The sequence below is a fragment of the Mauremys reevesii genome, linkage group 26 (assembly GCF_016161935.1).
Source record: "Mauremys reevesii isolate NIE-2019 linkage group 26, ASM1616193v1, whole genome shotgun sequence".
NCBI lineage: Eukaryota > Metazoa > Chordata > Testudines > Geoemydidae > Mauremys > Mauremys reevesii.
Genome location: NC_052648.1, coordinates 3,012,965 through 3,029,634, shown reverse-complemented (window position 1 = coordinate 3,029,634; position 16,670 = coordinate 3,012,965). Strand labels below are relative to the sequence as shown.

At 59.2% G+C, this 16,670-nt stretch overlaps 1 protein-coding gene and 1 long non-coding RNA gene across 3 annotated transcripts in view; one reads left to right on the top strand and one right to left on the bottom strand.

Annotated features, from left to right (window-relative positions):
• The window catches only part of LOC120391918, a 24,382-nt gene extending 7,712 nt beyond the window's left edge, over nt 1-16,670 (top strand). The window contains exon 3 of one of the 2 annotated variants that reach the window (XR_005591531.1): nt 16,408-16,670. This is a non-coding gene — a long non-coding RNA (uncharacterized LOC120391918). Of the gene's footprint in view, nt 1-14,781; nt 15,298-16,407 lie in introns of those variants that run through there. The other variant, XR_005591532.1, reaches the window with a different exon arrangement.
• On the bottom strand, nt 9,170-15,095 carry CCDC194 (coiled-coil domain containing 194). Its single transcript, XM_039516163.1, has 5 exons — nt 14,766-15,095; nt 12,027-12,123; nt 11,399-11,531; nt 10,671-10,800; nt 9,170-9,708 (listed from the first exon to the last, which is right to left on the bottom strand). Exons 1-5 carry the CDS (start codon nt 15,093-15,095, stop codon nt 9,685-9,687), a joined length of 714 nt encoding a protein of 237 aa, XP_039372097.1. The 3' UTR covers nt 9,170-9,684.

Genomic DNA, 16,670 nt, shown 5'->3' with positions numbered 1-16,670 from the left:
ACTCTCCGGATACTCCCCCAGACCTGGCACCTGCTGGGATGTAGGTTGGGAGAGGTCCAGGAAATGCTGCTGCCCCCTATTCAGGGCAGCGGATCAAAGGGGATGTAAAACCAGTCCTAAGTGCTGAGCACAGCAGTGGTGACACTAGGGTTCCCTTAGCCAGATGGTAAAAGTGGACATGACGGTAGTGGATGTCTCTGATTGCCCAGCCAGTCTGTCCGGGAGCTGCATTGCCTGTCTCCCACCTGCAGCCCAGAGGATGCTGATGGGACACCAGTGGAAACCTGCCAGGGTTGGCGTTTTGTTCCGAGAAACCTAGGCCCGATTTCTGCAGAGCCGGGCTGGGAAGGGGCTCACGTTTCACATCCGCCTGGAGCCAGTCTGTGGCTGTTGCGCTTTCAGCACAAAATCTCGCAGCAAAGCAGGAGGAACGCAGGGGGAGGGTTGAGGAGGGGTCGGTGGGGTTTTGCTTCCTGTTCCCTATCTGACTCCCCAGCCGCAGGCCAAAACCGAAGCTGGGGAAGGTCACAGCAGAAGTTCCTGGCTCTAAGGGTGGGTGGGGCTGGGCTAGAGAGACCCGGCTCCTGCCTGGTGGTATTAGTGCTCCTGCAGCTGTGGGATCCGGGGTGGAGATTCAGTCCCTAGGCGACTCTGCCTGGCCCTCAAAATGCCGGTTGGTTCGGCTGCATGGAGATCTGGGCTTGCGCGTGTTGGCTTGCGCCTAGGGCCCATTGAGGGGCTCTCTGTGAGTCAGGCCAGCCCGTCTCTGGCACGGTCACATGTCTGAATATCCTGTGGTTGGCATTTCTCTTATGCCCCTGCTAAAGGGACTGGTGGGCACAGGCACCCCAAAGTCCCTGACGGGGGACAGGAAAAGCCCAGCCCTGACTCTCCCACCGCCCACAGGTCTCCTGAATTCCCTGCAGAACAAAGGTGCTAGTTGTTATTTATTATCTGTACGAGCATAACGCGGTGCCAGGACCCCCCCACACGAGGCGCTCTACGAACACAGAACAAAAGACAGATCCTACCCCAAGGATCTTACAGTCGAAGTATAAAACGAGCCAGCACGTGGCTACAGACAGACTGCCGGGGGAGCCCAAGGAAACAGCGAGACGGTGCTGGTCAGTGCCGCCCGTCGGTGGGCTGCATTCTGGTCTCTTTAGGGAGCTCTGCAGCATCCCCGGGGAGCTGGTTTCAGCCGTGCGGCAGGGGGTTGGACTCAGGGCTCCTGGGTTCTGTGCCTGGCTTTGAGCCTGACTTGCTGTGCAACCTTCCTTTGCTTGAACCCAGATCACTCGGGAAGGGGAAACTGACATAGGCTGAAACTGAAGAGTAATCGTGTGACGTGAAACTGGCTTGTTTTTCAAGGGGTTTGCTGGGAAACGTCGCTGAGGAGAAGATCTATGAGCTTACGCTGAGGGTGTGTCTACACTGCAGTCAAACACCCACCGCTGGCCCGGGGCAGCTGACTGGGGCTCAGGGACTATAAAACTGCAGTGTAGACGTCCGGGCGTGGGCTGGAGCTGGGGGAGGGTCGCACAGGATCCCCGCTATCAGAATGGGGGCACGCTCTGGGGTCAGGTGTCAATGGGGCACTGGTGTACATGACCAAACGAGGGGCAGAGGAGTGGAGAAATCGGGCCCGTGAGAATAATAGGGCCCCATTCTGTCGCCTGTTCTGGTTTACACCACTCTGGATCTGGCCAAGCTGGGAGGCTCCCAGCATAGGGGAGTCATTAGATGGCTTCTCTGCCCCCCCTGCTCCCTGCCCCAGAGGTGGTGTGTGGGGTGGGAGGTGGTATGACCAGGGCATTACTGTACTCTAGCCATTCTCAGCTGGCAGATGGTCCGGGGGGAACAGCCTGATATTCCTGCTTCTGGCTGCGGTTCTGTGCTCCAGCGTCTTGTGAACATAACGGGGGCTGTTTGCAAACTCCAGATGCCTGGATCGGGTGGAAGGTGCCTGGAGCCAACCCCCAGTAACGTCTGGAGAGCCACTAGCAATTCAGGGGAACAAGGAGAACCTGATCGCGGACAGCTGGCAGAATCTGCTCTCCAGCCAGGTAGCAAAGGGGTTTCCAGCAGGGAGCCCGCACCACTGATGTTCTCCCCGGGTAGCTCAGGTCTGTTCCCACAGGCAGGACATAATGCAGATGTTTCTCATGGTGCAGATGTTGCCAGCCGGGCGGCTTTCATGCCAGCTCACGCCATAGATCTTTTCTAGTGCAGGTGTTTGCAGCAGGCGATCGCGGCACACGCTAGGGAGATAATGTGCCACGCTCTGGGGGAAGGGTACCATGCATCCCATCTGGAAAATGAAGAGAGAGCTCACGCATTGGAGAGAACCAGCAAGCGGGGAAAGAGAATTACAGGGCCATTGTCCAATTTACAGCTCTCTGGTTAATCCTGGGGGCCTGGGGTTGTAGGGACCCAGTGCTGGGCCAGAGAAAAACTTTCGGGGGGGGGGGGTTTGAGGCTGTTTGGTACCTACACCCCCTTGCGTAACTCACTGATTCACCAGGACAATGGAGGAAATAGCTTGGATCGTATCTTGGCGCATTGAAATCCTCACTGTTTATGAGGGTCTGGCAGCTCCCAGACACCCCCTGCCCGCTCCCTCCCTGGCCCAGGGACAAGCTGTCAGAGCGTAGGAGAGCTCTGGGGAGTGTTTAGGCCAGAGGCTAATTCCACGGGTGCCAAATCCTGCCAGATTTCACAGCCTTGGGACATGGCCAAAAACAGACCTGGGTTTGTGGTGTTTTCCCCCCTTCCCATTCCAGGAGTAGATTCCGCTTGAGCCAGGCCCACTGCAAGTGGCAACACAGCCCCAGGCCTAAGCCAGGGGGATGGGGATCTTTGCAGCTGGGATTTGAGGGGGGACATGGACAGTCGGGGGCAGGGCAGAGAGGTTCGGGGAGGCTGGCTGCCCCACACGGCAGGAGATGCAGAGGAGGCAGCTTGTGACCCCGCAGTGGGGCGGTCATACGGGGAGCTCGGTGGAGGGAGCGGGGAGGCGCGGACGGAGTGAAGGAGTGGGAACTGGAGGGCTCCGTGGTTCCAGGAAGGTCGGGATGCTGGCGTCCAGCCGCAGTGCGGGGAGGCTGGAGGGAAGGAACACGGCGGGATGCCTGCGTGTGCTCTTGGGGCCCTTGGGAAGCCAGTGGAAGCTCTGGACAGCAACGGGCATCGGGCCCTGGGTCTCCTGGCTTATCCGGAGGCTGCGGCGAGGAGGCCGCGAGTTGGAGTCACCCGGGGAGGAAAGAGCCCAGCTGTAGCCTGGCTGAAGGAGACGAGAGGGTCCGTCTCTGGGCAGGTCTCAGGTACAAGGAGAGCGTGGAGGACCTAGAGCAGGTGACGCCGCACGGCCCAGACAAGGGCACCATGGGAGACCAGGCTCGGGGCAGGGCTGCTTCTCCAGTGGGTTCTGGGAAGGTGGCACCGTGGGAAGCGGCCGTGGGTGAAGATAGAATGAAAGGAGCTGGGGCTGTGAGGTGCATAGGGCTGTGTGCCCACTGGGGGGCAGGGCTGGGTGGTGCGGAGAGACCACAGCGCCCCGTTTGGGGCTGGGAGTAGCTGGGTCTCTGGGGCTGGCCATTCACAAGCAGGTGCTACCAAATTACCATGCAACCATTCTGATCCCATTGCTGCCCCAGCTGGAGGCAGGGGAGGGAGGTTCTCTGCAGTGGGGGCTGGGGGGCACCAGACCTATAGGAGCCGCGTCTGGGGCCCTGTCTGTTCAGCCCAGCTGCTCCCGAGGGCTTGGGCTGGGCAGGGGGAGTCGCAGGTCTGATGGGCCAGGCAGAGCGCTGGTCCTGACACCAATTCACCCCGTCTAGCAATAGCGCAGGATGCGAGTCACAGCTGGGGTTGCTCGTGTGCCCATGGCTGGGGGAGAGTCTTGGTGGACGAAGAAGGGCTGGTGGGATTCGTTCTGGGGTCTCCCATGGAGGAGTGGGCTGCACTGGGCCTCACCTACACCCCTGCAGCCCTAGAGAGCCCACGGGGGCACAGTGCGGATCTGGAGCGAATGGCCCGGGGCGTGCGAAGAGGTGTCTGTCTGGGGCGACTGGCATGGCTGCCCTGGTGCCATAGCCCTGGGGTAGCAGCGCGTGTGCACAGGGGCTCCCTGTGGGGCACAGAGACGTTTCGGGCATTGACCCCACAGCAGCAATCTTGGTTTCCGTTCCCTGCATCTTCCCAGAGGCAGCTGGGCTGGCTGGGGGCTGCTAAGTGTCTGTAATTGCTGAGGCCAGTGTCAGCCGGCTACTGCGGCTTCCTTCCTGAACTGGGAATAGCAGCTGTGAGTCACCTCCCGCCCAGCCGCCCTTGGGACAGGAGACTGGCTCCCTGCTCACTCGCCATTGTCTGGGTCCTTCTGCCTCTTCCACACAGCTCAGCCAGACTCTCAGCACCACTCCTGGGCCTCCGCTCCTAGCAGCGACCCAGGGTGAGACCCCGGCCGCTAGGCCTGGGCTAGGGGGCGCAAGGGAGCAGCAGAAAATGCCCGTGGCAGTTCAGCAATGGGTGCCCTCCCTTCTGCGTCCGTGCTGACCCCAGGCACCTAGCGTGGCACGGGGGGGTTGTCTTGCAGAGAATGGGGCTGGTGGTTTAGCAGGAGGCGGGCGAGTCAGTGCTGGTCCCAGTGCGGTGCTAGGGGGCGCTGCTTTGCAGGGGATGGGGCAGGTGGCTCAGTAGGGGGCGCTGTTTTGCAGGGGATGGGGCAGGTGGCTCTGTAGGGGGCGCTGTTTTGCAGGGGATGGGGCAGGTGGCTCAGTAGGGGGTGCTCCCCTTGGAGTCAGTGCTGGTCCCAGTGCGGTGCTAGGGGGCGCTGTTTTGCAGGGGATGGGGCAGGTGGCTCAGTAGGGAGTGCTCCCCCTTGGAGTTCGTGCTGGCCCCAGTGCAGTGCTAGGGGGCGCTGTTTTGCAGGGGATGGGGCAGGTGGCTCCGTAGGGGGCGCTGTTTTGCAGGGGATGGGGCAGGTGGCTCCGTAGGGGGCGCTGTTTTGCAGGGAATGGGGCAGGTGGCTCAGTAGGGGGCGCTGCTTTTCAGGGTATGGGGCAGGTGGCTCAGTAGGGGGCGCTGTTTTGCAGGGGATGGGGCAGGTGGCTCCGTAGGGGGCGCTGCTTTTCAGGGGATGGGGCAGGTGGCTCAGTAGGGGGCGCTGCTTTTCAGGGGATGGGGCAGGTGGCTCAGTAGGGGGTGCTCCCCTTGGAGTCAGTGCTGGCCCCAGTGCGGTGCTAGGGGGCGCTGTTTTGCAGGGGATGGGGCAGGTGGCTCCGTAGGGGGCGCTGTTTTGCAGGGGATGGGGCAGGTGGCTCCGTAGGGGGCGCTGTTTTGCAGGGGATGGGGCAGGTGGCTCCGTAGGGGGCGCTGTTTTGCAGGGGATGGGGCAGGTGGCTCCGTAGGGGGCGCTGTTTTGCAGGGGATGGGGCAGGTGGCTCCGTAGGGGGCGCTGTTTTGCAGGGGATGGGGCAGGTGGCTCCGTAGGGGGCGCTGTTTTGCAGGGGATGGGGCAGGTGGCTCCGTGGGCGCTGTTTTGCAGGGATGGGGCAGGTGGCTCCGTGGGGCGCTGTTGTGCCGGGTTTGGGGCAGGTGGCTCGGTCGGGGGCGCTGTTTTGCAGGGGATGGGGCAGGTGGCTCCGTAGGGGGCGCTGTTTTGCAGGGGATGGGGCAGGTGACTCCATAGGGGGTGCTCCCCCTTGGAGTTCGTGCTGACCCCAGTGCATTACTCCTGGGATATCTTCTAGAAGGGTTGCGAAGCTGGTGGAGAGTGAATCCCATCCTCTCCCCTGTTCGTGCAGGATCGATTCCCCCTGGGATCTAGCGAGGCTGCTGTGAGCTGAGCCTGTGGATGAACCATCCTGGGCTTGGGCTAAAACCCTCCCTTCCCACCGGCGACTCAGAGCAGTAAATCTCCCTGGGTCGCCGGGCCTGCGAGCTTGCAGCTCCCTCTCGTGGTTTCTCTGCGCAGCCTGCGGGAGGGTTCTCGGGAGCACCACCAGACCCTTGGGCCATGAAGCCAACGGGCAGTTTCCCTCCTACCTTGACTCCCCATCCTAACCCAGGGAGCCAGGGCCATCTGCAGGCCAGTGCACCTGGCCCCATGTGGCCTGGAGGGGGGCGGCTCCAGCAAGGGGAGGGAAGGATTCTGGTTGTGCGTCCATAGGACATTTTTTAGCAGGGCCCGATTTTGCACATGCAGGGAGCCATCAGCGGAGTAGAGGGGGCTGGGCACAGGCAGGCAATGGGCAACTCAGTGAAAATCACCTTCTCTGATATAATTTGCATTGGGGTAGCACCTAAGGCCCCCAGGTGAGGATGGGGCGTCGGGCCTGATGCTGCACAGACACAGGGAGAGAGACGCCTTGCCCCACACAGCCTGAACAGGCAAATGGGGGGGAGAACCGAAGAATCAATATCCCCATGGGGCAGCTGGGGCTCGGAGTTGCAGGGACTTACCCAAGGGGTCTGTGTCTGAGCTGGGAACAAGTCCCAGCCCAGCACCTGCTCCACAAGCTGGTCGGCGCCACCTGTGAAACTCTGCCAGCAAAGAGCAACCTTCAAACAGGGATTAATTACAACGGGGAAATGCAGGTTGAAACCCAGCCACGAAAGTGAATCTCATGGTGCGTTTGCTGCTCTGGGTGGAATCTCCAGGGCTGTGAGGGCCTCCCGCCTACCGTGAATGCTGAGAGGAGCGAATTGGCAGGGTTTAAAAATCTCTGTAGGGCAGGGCAGCGGGAGGTGTGTGTGTGTTCACATGCACAATGGCGTGTGCCTGGTATGTGTGTGTGCATGGATGTGGATATGGAGGTGCATATGTGGAATAGTGTATGGATGTGCATATGGATAACTGTGCATATATGTGTGTGTCTGTGCATGTGTTTATGAGTTTATATGCACGCAAGGACACTGGATTTACCATCTTGGCCTAATGTCTGATGCATCACGAACAGGAGCAAGTGCCCTCTGCATGTCTAGTCAGCTGAAGTATTCCCTCCTGACCCTTGGTGTGATCAGCTGATGGCCTGAAGCATGAGTCGAGCAGCCCCATCTTAGCATGTTCATGAAAGTATTATTAGTGCTCACCTGTGCTTGGTCTCAGCACATGCACGGGACAACATTTGTATGTGTGCATTCGTACTGCATAGGTGTGTGGACCAGCCGGGACACTTTCATCCGGGTTGGTCTCTGCCTGCCCGTTGCTTTGTGATTCTCAGAATTCAGTGCTGTTGGTGTTGCCGTCTGATGGTTTTTGCAGGCTGTAGGCCAGAAGCTCTTCTGCAAACACTAACCGCTTGCCCTATGCACAGGAAGTTGCTATAGCAGTGGCAGAAGCATCTGTGACTTTCCTGGAAATCTTTTGTTTGGTTTCAAGTGTGATCAGATTCTGATAAATGACTCTGTAACATCTGCATACCCCTCATCTCTGCTCTCCATGGCCTGTCCTGCTGCATTGTCACCCCTGCCAGTCCCCTGGGAGCCAACACAACTACGGGCGGGCGAGATGGCACCTATCCTGCCAAGTGCCACCAACACAAGTGGTAGCTGAACTCCCTGTGGCAGAGTTTTTAATACAGCTGGTGCCCTGGAAGGCAGGGAACATGAGGCTGGATTAGCAGCACCCGGGTGGCATTACAAAAATCCTTGCAGGTCATAAACTGAGCTGGTTGGATTAGGAATCCCTGGGCCCTTTGCTTTAGGAGAAGAGAATTTGCAGCCACCCACGTGGCCAGCTGTTTAACTTTGTGACCTCAGAGCTGGGACAGGCAGGAGAGAAAGACCTTGTGGGGGGAAGCTGGAATTTGGATGTTCTGTGTAACCGATCTGCCTTTGTTACAAAACTGCCTTCCAGTGGACAAACAACGTCCTTCCCAAACTGGTTGCCACCCAAGACCAGTGCACTAAATGCACATGTACATGATCTAAATGAGTACAATGTGTGCAGGTACAGGGGACACGCTGGCAGAGTTACCCGAGGTGGAACAGCACAATTCTTTGCTTCTTGGTTTTTAGCTACTAAATGGCGTTTCTACAGATCTAGCTCCGTAACCAGTGTTCCAAGGGCTAGTCATTGCTCTGCCCCTGCAGAGAAATCTGGCCCCTGCAGTGAAAATAGAAGTTTGTATATTGATAGAAATGACTCGTATAAACTATTAAAAGGGAGGAATTTAGTTACCCGTGGTGATGCCTCAGGTCGGGTTGGACTAATGGCCTATTGAGCGGCAGGAAATACCAGCTTTCAGAGGAGCCAGAGAGTAGGTCTACATTTGAGCTGGGAGGTGTGATTCCAGCTGGCGTAGCTGTTTCCGGGTGCTAACACCTGCAAGTAGCAGTGTGCCCATGTGGGTGGGACCGTAGGGGCTCAGGCTACCGCCCGAGTACATGCCTGGGGTCGAGGCGGGCTTGTACTCAGCCCAAGCTGCTGCGGATGCTCTGCTGGTTTTGGGTGCTTGTTCGAGCACAGCTAGCACGGGAACGTCCACAGGAGCTGGGGATCCCGCCTCCCAGCTCAAAAGCAGACATAGTCCTAGAACAACGTTTCTAACTCACACGGTGCCCTCACCCAGGCACCCTGGCCTATTTCCGTCTTGAAGCATCGAATTCTGCTCCCCTACATGTTCTCTGTAGTTTGTGCTGGAGAATTTATTCCTGTCCCAAATCCTGCTCTGGTGGTGCTGCCTGGCAGGGTGCTGTTAAGCAATTGCTAAGTTCTTCCACAGAGGGCGGGTAGATTTCAGTGGTGGGTGAAAAATCTCTGTGGAGACAGGGCCAGATCTTAACCCTGTTAACACCTGGACAACCTGCCAGACTTCCAAAGGATGGAGGTGTGGGTTTTCTGAAATGCTGGCCCGTTTGCCAGCAGCTGGGAATGGGCCACAGGGGTGGATCACTGGATGACTCCCTGTTCTGTTCATTCCCTCTGGGGCACCTGGCACTGGCCACTGTCGGCAGACAGTACACTGGGCTAGATGGATCTTTGGTCTGACCCAGTAGGGCCGTTCTTATGTTCGTGGAGGCCAAAGGGCCTGCAGGGATACCTGGTCCTTGCCGTGGTGCTGGTGTCACTAATGAGACCCATGAGGCAGCTACTTTTTAAATATTAATGAGCAGATCTGCATACAAACACAGGCTGTTAAATGCTGGTTAGACTCCCTCATGGGTGAGTCCAGCCCCAGAGGGGAAATTAGCACCAGGTGGTCTGATTTCCTCCCGGTGAGTAGATTATACGATCAAGAACGACACCAGGCAGCTTAGACGCAGGCACACGCTGTGCAGAGCTCAGTAGACTCCAGGCAGAAGCATGTCGCAAAGGAGGGAAGGGAGGAGCAGGGAGAGGGAGACAGAATGGAGCCAGGAGAGAGAGAGAGAGAGAGAGAGGTCCATGCCGCACGGTACAATGACAGATTTCCCAGCATCCCTTGGGGTGCCTCAGCCTAGTAGGATCCAGCGGACTCGGTGTCTTTTCAATTAGTTTATGGCTGTTACTGTTGCAGGAGGAGGCTGCTGGCTTCTGGAGCGGGACGGGGCCGTTCCATGCTGCAGCTGTTTTCGGGTCATTGCAGCTGTCTCTGGTGTGGAGCTGCAGCGTGCCCCGCTCTGTAGAAAGGGGGGTGGGGGTCAGAAATGGTTGCTCACGAGCCCTGTCATCTCCTTTAAGCCTGGCTTCCCCTAGATGCTTCAGATGTAAGATTTCAACCCTTCCTGCATAAGAGAGAACATATATGGAAACGTAAGTCATTCACATCTCTCCACACATGCTAGATACATGTCTGCACTCCATGCCGTTTCTATCATTCACACAGAGGGTTAATGAGAATACACAGCAAAAAGTACTCAAAGTGAAATCAGCAGCAAAAGCCCATTGCGCTAGGCAGTCCCTGGTCGTACAGTCGAAGCTCCATGCGAGGGGTCTCTGCACATAAAGGCCCGTGTCCTTGGCTGGGTGTACGTTGGCGTACGAGGTCAATGGAGCTATGCCATTGGGAGCCAGCTGAGGATATGATTTTAGCTGTTCATCTACACAGATGCCCTCCCCATCTGCCCTTCAAGCCATCGCTACTGGGCCAGTTTCTAGTTGGTGTCATGGCAACGGGTCTTGATTTGCAGGAAGAAGTTAGTGGCTTTATGTGCACAAGGGAGAGGTGGTTAGGATAAAGTGTAGGCAGCCATGAAAAGGCAGCATGTCCTTAGAGCTGTGTGTGTCCAAAACCTGTATGTGTGTGTGTGTGTATGTGCACGTGTCCACCTGTTTGGGTGTGTGTGAGGCATGGGTGTGTACATGAGTAGGCACATGTATGCACATCCATGTTTGGACCTATGTGCATGTATGTGCCCATGAGTATACCTGCATTCATGTGTTTGTATGTGTGAGCACACGGGAGAGCAGATGTGTGCATGCATGTGTGAGCATGTGCGTTTGCCTGTGTATGTTTGCACGTATGTGTGTGCATGCGGGTGTGTGTCTGTGCACAGGCTTTGTGTACCAAGCCCAGCTCTGCTGTGCAGCTGTACGAGGAAAGCTAGTTTCAGGACACAAGAGTGGAACTGGGCGTGGGGCCGAGTGCCAGCAATCCCCCGGTGATCAAGTGCCGACCCCCTCCGTTCAGCCCTCCCCCGCAAACACATGCTGTTATTTCAAAGTCTCTCATTTCCGTGGGACTTACGAGCGAGAAAATAAAGCAAGAAGTGCTTGCCAGCACCCACACAAAATACCAGAATGGGGGGCACCTGCGCCTGGTGGCTCGGGAGCTCAGCCGCCGCTGGAGGGACTCGATTTCGGCCCTGTAGTCCCGCCTGCGGGGGGAAAGCACAGGTAGGACAGGACGTTCCAGACAAACCCACTGGCTACACCATGCCCCTTCCCAAAAAGCCAGCAGCCCCAGTGTCGCCCCCCTGCCCTGCCCCACCCACAAGTGATGGGGGTGGGGCTCCAGGCCCCTGCAGCAGGAACGGGGAGGCCAGGCTGCAGGAGGAACCTCAGTATTGCCAAGGGGTCGCTTGGCTAGGAGAGCTGGGGGAAGGGGGAGGGGGGACCATTCCTGAGGCTGTGATTGGCTGAGAGCCAGGGGTTAATGGCCCCGGTGGAGGGCTGGGAGCAAGAGGGATGGGGGCTGGGTTGGAGTCAGGTGACGATGGCTGGGGATTTGATTGGCTGGCGGGCTGGGCTTAACGCCCCAGGAGGATACAAAGGGATCGGAATCAGGGTCAATGGACAGGGACGATACGATTGGCTAGGAGGTAGGGGTTAATGCTTGGCCAGGATATGATTGGCTGGGAGCCAGATGTTAATGCTCCCTGATGATATGATTGGCTGGGAGCTAATCCCTCCCCAGGATATGATTGGCTGGGAGCCGGGGGCGTGGGGGGGCCAGGCCGTTGTCCAGTTCCTTACATGCTGCGCTGGAGCTCGCTCTGCCGGGCCTCGCACTGCCCCCTCTGCGCCTCCGACGCCTGGTGCTGCTGCAGGGCCTCCTCCAGCCGCAGCTCCTGCTCTGTGGCTTTCCCCTGCCACTGGGTCAGCTCCGCTGCGGGCGGCAGGCAGAGAGCAGGGCTCACACCCACCGCAGGGCAGGGGATACCCACCCCCTTGGGGCGCCTGACCCGCAAGCCCAGGAGCGGCCATGCTCACAGCCGCAGGACCCCGGGGAGGATGCCCGGGCGCCGGCCAGCCGGGGCTAGCGGGATGGAGTGCTCACCCAGCGTGCTCCAACGGGGGTGGAGTTCGACTGTATGGAACGGGCCCAGCTCAGCCATGGCTGCTCAGTGAAGGCAAATGGGGTGAATAGTGGACTGAGGCCAGTTCCCATGAGGCCGGGGTAGAGCCGCCATGTGGGGCCCTGCCAGGATTTCCCGGACCCATGCAGGGCGCCGCCTGGCAATGGCACAAGAGCCTCCCAAGGTGGGATGGGCCCGACCCCGTGGGGCAGACCCTCACCCTGCTCAGCAGTGGAGCCTGGCGGAGGGGATTCTCCCGCCCCTACCACGCATCCTTCACTCTGGATGCCCCTGCCTTCCCCCACCTTGCAAGGCGATGTTTCTAGTGTCCATCTCGGTGCCCTCCAGCTGAATGGCCGCGAGCGCGTTCCGCAGGGCTGTCACGTTGGCGGAGAGCGTGCTCTGTGGGGCGATACGGGTAGAAGGGAAAGGAGCAGGCACAGGGCTTAGAAACGGCGGTGGAGGGCTGGAGGGTAGAGGGGTACAGGTAGGGATGGAGGGATATGGGTAGGGATGTTGGGGGATGGGTGGCTGGCTAGATAGACTAGATCGATAATGGCTGGAGACTGTCTTCATTCCCCCCATCTCTTTATTTAACTCCAGCCTCCTCTTTCCCCCCCAACCTCGCATGATTAAGAGCGAGAACCTTCCCCATGGCATCTCCCGCCAGCCAGCATTGCCGCCGCATCTCTCGCACCTCCCCGCGCCGCCACCTCCGTTCGCACATGGCCATTGCGCTCCCGAAGCAGGGGGACACGCCAGGTTCCCCAGCTCGAGGCTGCTTGGAAATCCAGGCCTCGGGGGGGCAGCGTGAGCTCTGAACGCGGCACCACCCAGCTCCCATCCAGCTGCCGGCCCCTAAGGGGAATCTTTAACCAAGCTGTTCTCAGGGCCAGGTCCGCTGTGGTGCAGGAGAGACATGTGACCCCGTGGGGTCAGCAGAGCCACGCTCCCCGGTGGCAGGGCAGGTTGCCCCACCGATCTGTGCCCATTTAAGGCAGAAGGGTTTTTCATAGCGGGCGTAACAGGGTGGCTTGCCCGTGGGCTGGAGAGCCTGGGGCTACGCCAGCCCTGATAACAGGATAAGCCCCACCCAGGTTGGATCAGGGGCCCCCAGGCTGAAAAGAGCAGGAAATTGCAGTAAAGGGGGGAAGTTCAGGAGTTTGCAGCTATGTCTGTGGGTACTGCAGGGAGGGAGCCAGCTCTCCAGGCGGGGGAGAGTCTGCAAGGGCCTGGCTGGAAAAGCCTGTGGAGAAGGACAAGGTCCAGGCGGGAGATACAGGGAAACAGACAGAGAGGCCCTTAAGGGGGTGGGCTGGGCCCTCCTGGGTAAAACCTGTGAGAGTTTGTGTTTTCTTTACAAAACCTGGGTTATTTTTGGCTGGGGGTGGAGGGGGAAGGAACTGAACTCAGGGCGGGGCCTGGAGCACCAGTGTCCCCCTAGTGCAGGGCCGGCTTTAGGAAGTGCGGGGCCCAATTCGAACAGTTTCGACGGGGCCCCGGCAGGGATGACAAAAAAAACCCAAACACATGTAAAAGAACACGTGGGGCTTGTACTCACCGGGTGGTGCTGAGTCTTCAGTGGCACTTCGGCGCCGGGTCCTTCACTCGCTCCAGATCTGCTGAAGACCCGGAGCGGGCGAAGGACCCGCCGCCGAAGTGTCGCCGAAGACCCGGAGCGCTGCCAGGTGAGTAAAAATTAAAAAGGCGCCTCTAGCCAGGGAAGGGATTCTCACTGGGCGCGGGGCCCAATTCGGGGGAATTGGTGGAATAGGCCTAAAGCCGTCCCTGCCCCAGTGGACCCACCTATTCTTCAAACATCTGCATTCACCTGAGTTCTGAAGGGGTGGGAAGCAGATGCAGGGGGCTGTTGAGCGCCCTGCCCCCGCGAGGGCACATGGGGGGTAGCCTCGCCCTTCCAGGGGGGTAGAAGAAATGGAATCCACCCCAAGCATGCGCCGACCCCTGGCCCTTGGGTGTGTCCCCTGCGCCTCCAGCAGCTGGACAGGAAGTGGGGCTGGGAGAACAATGGGAAGCAGGAGTGATTGTTCCAGACCCTTCATTGCCTACAGCAGCCCACTGTTGAGCAGGAAGCGCCCAAAGCCAGCCCTCTGGACCGGTCCGGTCCGGTCTGAGAGCAAGGAGAGGCGGGTGGGGCTGGCTGCCCCTTGGGACCGGCCCTTTCCCAGCTGGGAGCTGGAGCTAACAATAACGTGAGGAAAAGAACAGGCTGCGAGACACCTAATTATACGTGTCCCAAATGGCTCTGGTCTGTGTCTTAGCTAGGAATAGCTGCAGGGCTCCTGCTCCAATCTCTGCTGCAGTCGTGGGCAGGGGCTGTCCTGAGCAGAACCCCGAGAGCAGCTGCTGGTCACGCCCCAGGGCTCAGGAAACGGCCCTGCTGGGTGAAAGACCCTCAGCAGCCCAGTTAGGGATGGAGGAAAGTCAGGGCGTTACTGGGATCTCAGCATATCCCTCCTGCTCCCATGCTGTGAAATCCGGGGTGGCCCAGGGGCAAAGCCCAAGGCAGCTTCCTGGGGACGGCGCTGGGTACGCATCAGTGCCAACACTTTTCACTGGCCTTTTTAATGCCCCTGGGTCTTTTGCAGAGCCCAGATACCAGGAGCTCTGGTCTCTTCACTTGCTGGATGCGATTCCTCCTGGGGAGGAAACCAGTGCCCCTAAGGATGCCAGGGAACCCCTCAACCCCCCCCACCAGCTCAGCCAGGCCCTGCCCAGTTGGCAAGCTGAACATTGCTGCAGCATGCTAGTGCCTGAGACCCACAGCTGAGAAAGCCATTATCGTGGAGGGAGGCTGTGCCAGCTGGTTGGGTTACAAGTGAGATAATACCCAGACTGACCCCCGGGTCCCTTCCAGTCCCAGAATCTATGACTCTCTTACAGCCCCACTGCCACAGCTGGGCACTCAGACTGTCACATGCCCCTAGGAGAATCTGTAAGGGGCCAGTTAGGGAGCCCAGCATTACCCTAAATCCTGGGCTTCCTGGACCACTCCCCCCACCCCACTATAATCTGGCTCATACCTCACGCTCCCGGCAGGACAGCAAGGTGGCTTTGAGCTTCCTGCCCTCATCCTTGGCCTGGCCCAGCTGCCTCTGAAGCTGCTTCTCCTTCTGGGCGTCCTCCTGCAGCCGCCCGGTGAGCTCGGCCACGTCCCGCTCCAGCTCGGCCACGCGGCCCCCCAGGGCTGAGGTCTCATTGGCTGCCTGCTCCCGGCATCCCTGCAGCATCCGCACTGCCTCCGAGTGCCACATCATCACCGCCACGGAGATCGTCACGGCGGCGACCAGGAAGATCAGGACCACGCACAGCCCCAGCACCTTCAGGGTGGCTTTGGTCACTGAGGGGTCCATGGTCACGGTGCCGCGACCTGCTGCCTGCAGCTGCTGCTGCCGTGTGCTGGCAGCCAGCAGCCAGGTCACTGCCTGTGTCACTTTAATTACTACGTGTGGGCTTCCTTCACCAAAAAAGCTCCTGCCTCTGGTTTCTGCAGGTCACGGCCCACGGACCATTATAGAATTGTCACATGCTGGAGAGGGCCCCGGACTGGGCCCTGGGGGGCTCTGTGCTCCCCAAAGAGGGGGGAGGGTTGCAGTGGGATGTGCACACCCCAGGCCAGCAGGGAGAGGAAGGGGTTAAAATCCCGGGGATGAAGCGGGAGTGGAACCTGCCTTGAGCCTGGAAAAGCTGCCTCGGCTGCTCACGCCTGGAGGGAACCCCTCAACTGGGGCTTGTTCCGGGGTGGGTCCAAAGGGGAGGGGGCTGGCTGCCCCTAGGCTGTGGGGAGGCAAGGGCTGAGGCTCCATGGTCCCTCCCTTACCGAGAGCTGGGAGTGCAGGGGGATGCTACAACTGGAATAACGGGAGGAGCTCCGGGCTGGAATAGCAGGGGGCTGTGAATTGGGATGGGGGGCACCGGCAAAGCCCGGGGGTGCCCAGGGCTGGGACAGCGGCAGGGACCGTGGCTCAGGATTGAAGGGCAGCAGCAGAGCTGGCTGGTGGACACGCGTACAGCCCCTAGCTCTAGCCAGTGTCAGATTCTTTGGTTTGAAGCGTCGGGAGGAATTAAAAGCCGAGACCCCAGGCTGAGCCAGTCCCCAGGTGGGTGTCTGTGGTACTGAGCAGGGCAGGAAGCGGCGGTCGCTCTCCTGTGGGGTGACTGGCCTGTACAGTAACTTGTGGCTGAGAACCCCCCGTCTGTGCAGCGCCACCCGCCTTCATTCAGTAGTTTCTACAGCAATCCCGTGTGCTCCTGAGAGGGGGAGGGGAGGGAGAGTCCAGCCTCAGTTCCTGGGTTCAGACTTTGCAACCCAAAGGATGGGAAAATAAACCACATTTTACACTGATCTCTTCCCCTCTAGGATCCCAAAGCGCGTCCCAGACCAAAATTCAGCCACCTCTGGGGTGGAGAGCAGCAACCAGTGGAGGCACCAGCTCTCCTGGCAGGCGGGCATCACTGTATTGATAGAGGGGGAAACTGAGGTACAGAGCAGGGAAGTGATTCACCCAAGGTCACACAGTGGCAGAGCTGGGAATAGAACCCAGGAGTCCTGTTTCCCAGTTCCCCTGCTCTAACAGCTCCCTCCTAGAGCCAAGAATAGAAACCCCGAGTGCAACTTCCCAAGCCCGTACGCTAACCACTGAACAATCCTTCCTCTCCATTAAGGTTCCCTCCCTGCTGGATGTGCAGGGGAGACTCGGCTCTGGTGCCTCCAGCTGGCACAACCCGAATTCCTGGGTCATGCAGCCACCGAACACCCAGACCCACTGGAACCAGCGAGCGGGTCAGACTCTGCCTCCCCGGACCTCGGGCTACCTTCCTTGTCTCTTTTCTGCTGGCCCCAGCTGCAGCGCGTTCTGCATGGGGGGAGCTTTTGTTCCGTTGCAGGGGAAGAGGTTGAGTGTGGCTGGGGGGATGAATTGCAGCTG